At 44.8% G+C, this 11,550-nt stretch overlaps 1 protein-coding gene across 2 annotated transcripts in view; it reads right to left on the bottom strand.

Moving 5' to 3' along the window:
• Positions 1-11,316, bottom strand: part of SEMA4F (ssemaphorin 4F) — a 27,969-nt gene extending 16,653 nt beyond the window's left edge. Inside the window, exons 1-5 of one of the 2 annotated variants that reach the window (XM_017875271.1) lie at positions 11,029-11,316; positions 8,862-9,013; positions 7,952-8,011; positions 7,624-7,722; positions 2,408-2,501 (exon numbers count right to left, since the gene is read on the bottom strand). In XM_017875271.1, the coding sequence (XP_017730760.1) occupies positions 2,408-2,501; positions 7,624-7,722; positions 7,952-8,011; positions 8,862-9,013; positions 11,029-11,173 (550 nt within the window). In that variant the 5' untranslated portion in view covers positions 11,174-11,316. The remainder of the gene's footprint in view (positions 1-2,407; positions 2,502-7,623; positions 7,723-7,951; positions 8,012-8,861; positions 9,014-11,028) is intronic. The other variant, XM_017875272.1, reaches the window with a different exon arrangement.
• Positions 11,317-11,550: the final 234 nt, after the last annotated feature.

Genomic DNA, 11,550 nt, shown 5'->3' with positions numbered 1-11,550 from the left:
AAAAAAGAGTGATGTAATTTGTACAGCTTTTAAGACTTTCCCTAAAAAATAAAGTTATGCATAGGAAAAAATTTTCATCATTAGATCTTGTGTCCCAACTTTTGTTTTATATAAAATATTTCCCAAAATATAGGCAAAATTAATTTTATGATACAGTTGGCAAAAAAAAAAACAAGGAAAGAAAAAAACAGTATAATGAATGATGCTGAGTCAACTGATTAGCTAGCTGGGAAAATTAATTTAGATCCCCTCGCATGCGATTCATCAAAATAACTCTAAATATTAATAGATCAAAGAGTTATATCTTTGGGAAAAAAATTTTAAGAAAAAATATTATCTGCTCTTTAAATGAAGGATTGAGCTTAAAAATTATATACAATCACAAAGGAAAAGATATGTAATTGAAAAGCTAATATCCTACCTCTTAACTGGTCCAAGAACATGAGCAGAGGATTTACCAAAGAATAAATAAAAATAAGTACTAAAACGTGAAAAATGTTCAACTTCACTAATATTCAAAGAAATATAAATAAAAACAAGGTGCCAATTTCAGTCTCAAAATAGCAAAGATTTTTTAAAATGAGAACAATACATTCTGGTGAAATGTATGTGGGAAAAAAAGCCGCTCTCATTCACTGCTGATTTAGGGTGTAAATTGGTATACTCTTTCTAGAAACTCAATTAGCAACAGATAATGAGCCATTAAGTGCTCACACCCTTTGAAACAGTAATCCATTTCTAGGAATCTTAAGAGGCCAACCTAAAATGAGAGCAAAAATGTATGCACAAAGATGTTCATTATAGCAATATGGGTAACAGCAAAATCTTTAAACTAATTAAATTTATATAAATAATATGGAATTGTTTAATTTGTGGTATGTTAGCAGAATGAGTAACATGTCATTAAACATTATCTTTATAATGAATTTTTAAATTACATAGAAATGCCTATGATATAAAGTTACATGAAGAATTCAAAATTACATCCATGTAGCATGACATTTAAAAGTTTTATAATGTGCACATGCTCATAAAATTTCTATTAACCTGCTTGTTTTACACCATCACAAGAAAATGGCTTTTCGCTGAATTTGGAGGGTGTATGTTGGGTGGTCTGACCTAAAATTCAGGCTATGTGGCACAAAAACAATTTGCTGTGTGGCTGCTAACAAATTAGTCATTCTCCAGAAGAGGTTTAGGTTTGTGATAGAACCATTTCACACTTGAGCAATCATAGACAGCTTGTTCAAAAAAAGTACTAGCAGGAATTTATTTAATAGTCATTACTGACTCCCCTCAGCAACAAAAGACTGGCCAGCAAATGTATGTGCATGAATGTACATGGCTGTGCACACACATTAATATCCATCTAGGATATGATATGGTTTGGATGTTTTGTCTCCTCCAAAACTCATGTTGACATGTGACCTCCAATGTTGGAGGTGGACCTTGTGTGAGGTGTTTGGGTCATGCAAGCAGATGTTTCATGAATGGCTTGGTGCTGTCCTAGCAGTAATGAGTGAGTTCTCACTCTGAGTTCACAAAAGATCTGGCTGTTTAAAAAAGCACCTTCTCCCTCTCTCTCTTGCCCCCTCTCTCAGTATGTGACACACTGGCTCCCCTTCACCCTCTGCCATGATTGTATGCTTCTTAAGGCCCTTGTCAGAGGCAGATACTAGCACTATGCTTCATGTCCAGCATCCAGAACCATAAGCCAAATAAACTTCTTTTCTTTATAAATTACCCGGTCTCAGGTATTTCTTTATAGCAACACAAATGAACTAATACAGGATATTAGGAAATATCCTAAAATATTAGCAATAATTTTCTAAATAGAGATATTTTAGAATTGCACTGATATGGTACCACTAGACACATAGGGCTATTTACATAAAATTAAGTACAATTTAAAATTCCTTCCTTCAGTCACGCTAGTCACATTTCAAGGGCTCTATAGCCACAATAGCTAGTGGCTACTGTATTGGACAGTGCAGATCTAGAACATTTCCATCGTTACATAAAGTTCTTTTGGACAGTGCTATTCTAAAAGTTTTTTCATGTTCTTCTTTATACTTTTTCCAAATTTATTACAATATGCATTGTAGTATATTCCACTTATTAACAGGGAAAAAAAACACTATGAGAAAAGAAAATAAGGTTAAGAGAGGAAACATTACACTAGAGGTGCAGAGGACACATTCTGTAGAGAGAATCCTGGGGATATCATACAAGGTGGGGAAAAGCAGGTGGTCACACAGGCACTCAGGGAAGAACAGGAAAGGCTAAAAAGAGACATGGGAATAATAGACATTCCAAGGTAAGAAAGAACACAGAAATTCTAACAGCAGGGGTGGGGAAGGAGGCAATTAGAGCAAGAAGTTACAGGTTCTTGTCTCTCCCCACTCACCAGCCATTACAGCTGCTGACCGCTGAGCTGGCTCAAAAGGACATTTCCCTCGGCCACTCTCAAGTCTTTCAACCTGCTGGAAACTGGACACGTCCTATAGACCAGAAGGGGGCAATTGGTTTAGGGGTCACAGGGCAGGTTCATGGTGAGAATTACAAAGATGGTCAGATGAAGGAAAAGGTCAATTCCCATTCCTCTCCCCTTCCACTCCCCACCCCCAACTACCATCCCCATATATCCAGTCAGCTATTCCTGATGCCCCCATCTACTCCTGCATTTCTCATATCTGCTATCCTTTGTTCATCAGTTTATTCCTCTTCCCTCAATTCCTCCAGTAGCCAACACCCACATGCCCTGATGAAGAAATTCCTAGGACAGCCCAAGAAGCACTTAAGAGGCTGAAGGTAGGTCTTTCCTCTGAAACACTACTGAACTCTAGGGTTTGTAACTGATTGGAGAATATGCTACCTGACAAGAAGGATCAGGAAGAAAGCAGGCCTCCTGAGGACTGGAAACCTTAGAAAGGACAAAGAAAAGTACAGGCTGATAAAGGACTATCTGAAACACAGAGGCCTAGAGAGACAAGGGCCATCCTCCTTCTATTCCCCACCCCAAGTATGAAAGAGCTGCATCATACGACCAAGGGCAGAGGATGGGGGAACCTGCAAAGTCGGTAAAGAATGACCTGAAGCTCAGGTCAGAATGTGAGAGTTTGGTAGATAAGTACCTTCCTCACCCAGGGACTCCAGAGGGACTGACCTGGGCAAGGAACAAGAGGTGTAAGAACTTCATCAGGGCCAGCCAGAAGTTACCTTAGTCTAGTATTTGGCACTAAGAGAGGCTTCAAGATAACATCTGAAAACAAGGATGATCTCAACCTAGGACTGAGAGGGAAGTTAACAGTGGCTGGTTGGGAGTCAAAGTTATGGCATGGAAATGCCAGGTATTGTATCTTTAGTTCACAAACTGGGGTGGGCATATGGTGTTACTGGAGCCTAATTACTTCCATGGTAGCTGTTGCAGAAATATCAATATATATCCCCTGAACATAAGTGTACTATTAGCCCACTCCAATTGCTCATCTCTTGCTCTAGATGGCAAACAAGGTTCTATTTTACTGAGAGTCTTGAAGAAGGCCTGTTAAAACTTTGGAAGTCCCCAAAAAGGGAATGCTGGGTCAGAAGAGTCTGCTGGAACGGAGGGCTCCACAGAGGCACAGCACTCCAGCTGTGTGACAGTGGGAGCATCCTCACCTGAGGAGAAAGATGGATTTGGTGAGAGATTAACAAAATGGCTAGGCACTCTAGAGATGTGGTATGTACCTGCTGCTGCTTCCCTTCTTACCTCTCACCTAAACCACGGCAGTAAACTCCTTTCTCCACATCATCTGGCCACCCCCACCAACCAAGTTATTCTAATAGCCACCCAAGATTAATCTTCTGAAGTATTGGTCACTGACTTAATAATAAATTTTTGTGCAAGAGAATGAGAAAATAGCCCAGCATTGCCTGGAGTACAACCTCATTAGCCAAACCTACTTATTTTCAACTACTTCTCAAAATGACCTTTGTTCTATCCAAACCAGATCACCTGTTATTCCTGGAAAATAAATTATGTTTTCTTTTTCTTTTTTTTTTTTTTTTTTTTTTTGAGAGGAAGTCTTTGCTCTGTCACCCGGGCTGGAGTGCTGTGGCTGGATCTCAGGCTCACTGAAGCTCCGCCCCCGGGTTTACGCCATTCTCCTGCCTCAGGGCCCTCCCGAGTAGCTGTGACTACAGGCGCCGCTACCTCGCCCGGCTAGTTTTTTGTATTTTTTAGTAGGACGGGGTTTCACTGGTGTTAGGCCAGGATTGGTCTCGTCTTCCTGACCTCGTGATCCGCCCGCCTCGGCCTCCCAAAGTGCTGGGATTACAGCGCTTGAGCCCCGCCGCCGGCCTATAAATTATGTTTGTTTTCTATGCCTAAAACTACTGTCTTACATTTCTCCAAGGACAAAAGGGATGAACTTTTTCTCAGTTCTCATTCTCTTTAACCTTTATGTGCCATTGGATACTTTTGATTCACGCCCTTCCTTGAAGTATTCTATTCCTTGACTCTCCTGAAACTCTACCCTTCTGGAATCCCTCCTATCTGTTATTTCTCTATTTCCTTCTTCTTCTTTCTAGCTCCTACATGTGTATCCTAAGAATCTATCCATAGTCGCTTTCACATATGCTTCAAAGATCTCATTCATTCTTTCCAGCCAGATATTCTGTGCAAATCATTCCCCAAACTCTCCAAATCTGGTATCTTCCAAACTCTAGCCCATATTTTTATTTGACTGCTGGACTTCCTCACAGAGATTTCCTAGCTGCCCCTTAAAACTCAACATGTCGAAACTAATTCTCTTTTAGTTTTCCCCAATGGCATCATCATGTCATCCAGGTTTCCAACCTTTGAGGAAGTGAGCCTCCTATTAACTAGATAGGTTATGATTATTGCATGGTCTAAATGACACTTAACTCGGGTCTGAAAGAGACATGACCACTCCACTACATTCTCTATCTGAATGTTGAGATTCTTCATTGTATTGTCATTGTGTCAGTCAGCAGCATAGTCTCTCAAAATCAGCTGTGGTAAAGCAAAGTCCCTGAAGCTGAAGGCCGGAGCTAGACAGGAAGGCTCTCTCTGAGCTATGGGTTGGAACTGGTCCTTTGGTCTTGGCCAAGAGGAGTTCAAGGCATAGAAAGGACCTTTCCCAGGCAGCTAAGAAAAAAAGGAAAGAAAAGAAAGATGGTTCCTAGTACATGAAACACATCAAATGCCACAAGAAATTGAAGACAGATAAGGTCTTCTGGGCTGCAGGCTAGACTAAGGGACAGGATAGTGGAACAGAGCCAGAGACAAACACAGGTTTAAATTTTGATTCTGCCTCTGCTAGCTATACAATCTTAGACACAATACTTAATTTCTCTGAACTTCAGTTTCCTTACTTGTAAAATGGAAATAATACCTAAATATCATGATGTGGTGATAAGAATTAAATTTAATCCTTAATGTAAAGTACCTAATACCAAGTCTTCATCAAAGCAGACACTCAATTGAATGGTTCTCGTTGTTGTTGTTTGCTGTTGTTGTTGTTAGAAGTCTAACATTTTTCTCTGTTAACTGCCGGAGGTCCCTCAACAAAACAAACTACGATATTTTCCTCCAATGTTCAATGAGCTATCACTGAAGGACAGCATTCCACATTGTGGGAGCCCTTAGATCCAATGCTTGAACTTCCTTTTTGTAAGAACCTTCATTTCTCCACAATCAACTTTGAGCAAGTTGCTGAGTCCGCAACAAAGCTCTCAGATAATCGTTTATATACAGTCTCAAAGTCATCAGTCATCCTGAGAGGTTCAGCCGTGAGGATAAAGGAAGAACTTGGTCAAGCAGACTGGGGCTGCTGGGTAGCAGGATAAGACAGGTTAAGGCAGAAGAGAACTTTCAAAATGTCTACAGAGCAGACAGGATGTATATCAAAGGGTTACCAGAGCTGACCTTTTGGGGCTAGTCTCTATATTCTCCTTCAGACAAGCCTTGACCAAAGGATGGGCCCTCATTTTATAAGCCTGCTAGACAGGAGGGTTCAGGGAAAGAGCTGAATTTGTGGGACTTCAGGACATAGACCCCTGGCTTCACTCTTCATTGCTGATGTTCCTCGAGAAGAGATAGGCATCCAAGTCACACCAATCCTGATAGGTATGTCCAGAAAGAACATTTTCTGTCTAGATACCTTATATAACAACCACTAGAGTCCCACCTCAGAGAAACAAGGAAGAATTAAAGGCCCTAGGAGACTAACTTGGAACAATCACACTGTGTATAAGCCATGGCTCTGGCATTCATACCCATGGGATCCCCAAGCCTGGCAGAATGGAAAAGGACAAATATGGCAATGGCAGTACCTCTGCTACCTTATAAACTTAAGGAAAACTGTAGGGAAATCAGACCTCAATGTTACCTGAGGGAATACAGAGATTTTCAACACCACCCTGAACTGGGAACCTTTCCAGAATGAGGGAGCTATCCAGATGCTGGTAGGGAGCCTGTATCACTTGCATTATGAAAAGGACTCAACATAAGTCCAACCCACCCCAAGGCAGCCCAGGGGGACTAACTGGAGCAGTCATGCATATGATTATGATTAGCATCCTAAGCCAGAGATATGAGGGTGGTATGCAACAAAGAGGGGCTTAGAGATACACACTGACTCGATCTAGGTGGCAAGGATTACTGAGGACTGCAGAAGAGTCAAGACAAGATCTACAGTTAAGGATTAGGTCAAAAAAGGGAGCTGTTATACTCCCTCCTATGGCTCTACAGAGCAGAAAGGGAAGCTACTGGATATAAAGGATATGTGAGGCTTCTGACTCACCCCAGGGGCTTGTCACAAATGTGAGTTGCCAAAAGACCAGTGCTGACTACTGTGTAACTGATGGGAAAAGCTGAGAGTTCAGAAACAGTCATCAGTCCCAGAGATTATGACTAGCCTAGATGTGATTAGGGATACACATGTCCCAAGCCTGCCTGTGTTTGAGGGTGGTGATGTCCAGACCTTCAGCAGCAATTAACAAGATCTATAAGAAAACGTGATTGACAGAGTGCCCACCCTGAAGGCAAGATCCAGAATATGGGGCCAGCAGATATTACATTAGTGGAAGTGACATCAGAAGCCATGAGAGGAGAGTCACAGCCCTTACATAATGAGGTTGGCAGTGGAAGTAAGAGAAGGTGGTAAGATGCTATGAAAGGAAGTCACATGCTATGAAAGGAAGAAACAGGCAATGGGCTGCACTAGTTAAGAAATGAACCCAGGCCGCCTGGACAAAGCATGCACAGGGCAAGGGAAACATGAGTTTCTGGTTTCTGAAGTCTCTCCCTGGATTTGTTGTTTCCCCAGCCCAACCAGCATCCCTAACTTCTTTAACTATCCCACTACATCTCTCTTTACACTTTGTATATCTTACCCTCTCCAGACAACCTCCCTTTCCCTCCCTCAGTGGTTTATACATACCCTCATCCCATGAGGACAGCCCCTACACCCAATGCTTATCATGCACAATGGTTGCCTTGACCATGCCCCCATCATGGTAGCTCATAGAAAACCCTTCCCATCCTCCCACCAGCACCCCAAGTAACTCACACTGGTGCAGGCACCCTCTCCCTCTCCTCCCACCCCTGTCACTCACAATAACCCCGCACTTCGGATCAAAAGCGAAGGTGCCACAAGTGAGGAGGTGAGAGGCATTGGCAATGGCGAGAATCTGGACAAAATTGTGACATTCGTCCTGGGGGTCAGAGATGGTTAGAAAGAATCAGAAGCAGCAGGTACAAGGAAGGGTAAGGTAATGTCAGAACAGTCAGATGCAGCTTTGGGATCAGAGATGATGGGTGATGGCATGGTGTTAAGAGTCTCTGCCTTGGCCCATTGGGATGGAAGCTTTACAGGGGACTGAGAGTCAGGGCTGGGCCAAGGTCTCAACTGACACTCAAGACAAGACTCAGATTTACACCTACCTCTTTCTTGCCTTTCTTCCTACAGTTCTGTCTGTGAGCCTCAGGAACCATCCAGTCAATCTGAGAAAGGAGGAGTGATCATTTCACCCAGATTCCCCTGACATCAAACTCCCACAATGTTAGAGGAGATTAAACCTCCATCAGTTTGGGAACTTCAAAAGTCCCCCTAGAGCACTGTTTTTCAAATGGAGGTCCCCACCCATTAATGAGTAATAAAATCAATTCTGAAATCATGACCAACATCATTTTTAATGAAATAGAATATATCAAAATATAAGAGAGTAGGTATTGTTTCAAGAAAGGTTTCTTTCAGTACATAATTGTGTACTGGGCCACAATACACAGTACACACCAAGTATCCCTTATCTGAAATGCTTGTGATCAGAAGTGTTTTACATTTCACATTTTTTCAGATTCGGGGATATTCGCAGAATACATACTGGTTGAGCATCCCTAATTTGAAAATCCAAAATCCAAAATGCTCCAATGAGCATTTCCTTTGAGTGCCATGTTGGCACACAAAAAGTTTCAGATTTTGGAGTATTTTGAATTTCGGATTTTTAGATTAGGGATGCTCAAACTGTATAGTTCTTAATAATGGTCAAAAAAATTGAAAGCTGTTTCCCTATTGTAATTTTAATGATCCCTCTGCCCATTGTCACCTGAAACCTGGTCACTGTGGTCTCCTCCCCATCATCATGAACCTCCTTCACATCTTCCCCAGTCACCCTGATCCCCCATACACTTAGCTAAGAAAACAAAGTGGATGATGTCTCCCAACTCACCCCCTCCTACTACCCCTGCTGTTACATCTTTAGTTATTGTGAAATCCCCCCCACACACACTCATAAAATCATAGATTTAATCACATGCTACGGGGTCAGGGGTCCTTCCCTCCCTTGTCTCTCACCCTGCGGGGTCTCTCCCCTGGGAAGGGCAGAGATAAAGCGAAGATGGTGTCCCGGGCGCCAACGTAAAGTGTGTGGGAAGCAGGATCCACAAGGAGAACAGAGTAATTGTATGTCTGAGGGACAGTGAACCGGGTGAGATAGGAGTCAGCCTCTGGCAGGAAGACAGGAGAAAGTGATGTTAGCCATTGTTTCCTAAGGGTCAAGTCCACAAGAGCAAAACCAAAGGGGCCAATTTTTGTTTTCTTCCAAGTACCATTTATTTAGCAGCTATGGGGGAGAAACAGAGCCTTGACAAGTGAACCAGAGATAGATGAGGCCAGAATATTTAGCACACAATCCAGTGGGTAAGTATGCTTTTCTATAAAACAGAGCACTAGCCAGATGCGGTTGCTCACGCCTGTTATCCCAACACTTTGGGAGGCTGAGGTGGGTGGATCACTTGAGGTCAGGCGTTCAAGACCACCCTAGCCAACATGGTGAAATCCCATCTTTACTAAAAATACAAAAAATTAGCTGGGTATGGTGGCAGGCACCTGTAATCCCAGCTACTTGGGAGACTGAGGCAGGAGAATTGCTTGAACACCAGAGGCGGAGGTTGCAGTGAGCCAAGATCACGCCACTGCACTCCAGCCTGGGTGACACAGCAAGACTCCATTTCAAAAAAAAAATCTAAACCTCATATCAGCATTCAAAATTATTATCTATTTAAAGATTGGAATAAGTTGGCATGAATTTACCTTCCTAGCTCAACCTCTGGTTCTAGGGACCCTACCCCTGCACCAATACAGCTCTGCTCTACCTGCTTCCTCTGCTCAGTACCCTCAAGAGGGTAGAATGGACACCAACCCATTCATTCCTAGATGTGCTGATGTGAGTCCCACCCACTCCATCCTCCCACACCCATACTTACCTCTGTGCTGTATCCTGCCCACTCTGTCATGCTCAGTATAAGCCCTGGATCACCTAACTTCTCCTCATATCCTCAACTCCGCTTCACCTTGCTTGCCATCTAGACATCTCTGGATGCCTGCACGTCAACTCAGCCCGGCGATCTCAACTTACTTTGTGGCTACTGCTCTGTGCAAACTGAAACCCCAGGCTCTTGCACAACTTCACCTTCTGGAATCACAGCATTCCTATATGGCACTCGTCTGAGTTTAAACTCTAAACTACTATTAACCAGTCCAGAGTTGTTGCCAACAGGTGGTACTCTTGGCTTCACTGGTTCTGTCTGCCCAAGGTGCTGATAATACTCAATCCCCACTGAGAAAACAAGATCCATGGCCACGCTCATACCCACCTTAGCAGTCTAAAATGTGAATTGCCCCAATGATCACTTTTAACCTTGTGACGTCTCCTAGCTTCTTCCACATCTTTTCAAAGGATCATATCCCCTTCTCTATTTTCCTTCTGAAGACTTGAAAACCATTTAAGCAGAACTTTACATCAACACATTGAATGGTTTACCAATATTCAATGTAGGGAATGGGCAGAGGCAGCAAGGAACCTTGAGGAAGTTAGGAGAGTTCACGTAGATCCAATAATGGGAGAATGGGAGCTGGTGTCAGAGATGTTAGGGGGGCAGGAGGAGGGTTAGGAAGATTAGGGCTGTGAGAAGGGACAAGAGGCTCGGATGATGTGTAGAACTGATAGGGAAATGAATTGGAGAAGATGAAAATGCTGAGCTGGGGACTGGAATGGAAAGCTGGAGTAGAATGAAAGACTGATGGGTCTGAAAGCAGAGTTGGCGTCAAGCTGGAATGATGGACCCAGGTGTGTGTGCGGGGAAACAGGGGACTAAGGGAGACGGAACTTCGAAATGAACGACCTCTGGCAGCCCCCACCCGAGCTCTGGGCCTCAGTGTCTGTACGGTGAGGACTGGACGCTACCGCGGTTCTGGGAATAGGGCCCGCTGGGGCAGCCTGGGCGTGTCGTGGGAGCCGAGGCGCGAGGCCCGGGCTGGGGATGCGGAGCTGCGGGGCCCGGCGGGGATGCAGAGGGGATGCGGTGAAGTGCGAAGGTCTCGCCCGTGTCCCGGCGGGGCGTGGGCGGCGTGGAACGCCATACACCAGGCTGAGAGGCCCGGGTCCCGCCGCGCGGTCTGGGGAGCAGGTGGGTGTGGGTGTGGGCGCGAAGGGCTGAGGGCGTGGGCGCCCGCGCCTTACCAGAGATGGGAAGCGAGGTTCTGGGCACCGAGCGGGGGACGCGGCCGGATACCGAGCCGCTCAGCACCGCCAGTAGCAGCAGAGGGAAGGGCGACGCTGTAGGCGGCCCGGGACCCGGGCGGGGCCGCGCATCAGAGGCCGGCATCTTTGGCTCCGCCTGGCCGTGGGTGCGGGGCAAGCTACTGCCTCTGCTCAGGGCCGCAGGGATACCGGCCTCGGCCCCACTCGGGTCCCCTAGGCACGGTCCGGCTGGGCCTGGGGCTGAGGGATGAAATACAGCCCGGCTCCGCCCCCTCAAAAAGGGGCCAATGGTCGGGCCGCCTTCTTCCTCCAGTCAATCGGGATTGAGTGGAGGCGGGGCTGAGGGGAGGACAGGCCTAACCCAGGCAGAGGCGGAGCTAGACCCAGGTGAAGGTGGGAGTTCTGCCTCGGCAGTCGGCTGGGGCTGCCACTCAGGGACCTCGAGTAGCGAGTCTGCTCCGGCCACTCCAAAAACTCAAATGCCCATAGCTGTACTAATAA

This window comes from Rhinopithecus bieti, unplaced genomic scaffold, assembly GCF_001698545.2.
Source record: "Rhinopithecus bieti isolate Rb0 unplaced genomic scaffold, ASM169854v2 scaffold_9978, whole genome shotgun sequence".
NCBI classification, from domain to species: Eukaryota; Metazoa; Chordata; class Mammalia; order Primates; family Cercopithecidae; genus Rhinopithecus; species Rhinopithecus bieti.
Note: the sequence above shows the minus strand (reverse complement) of the source record. Positions and strands in the feature narration are given on the sequence as shown.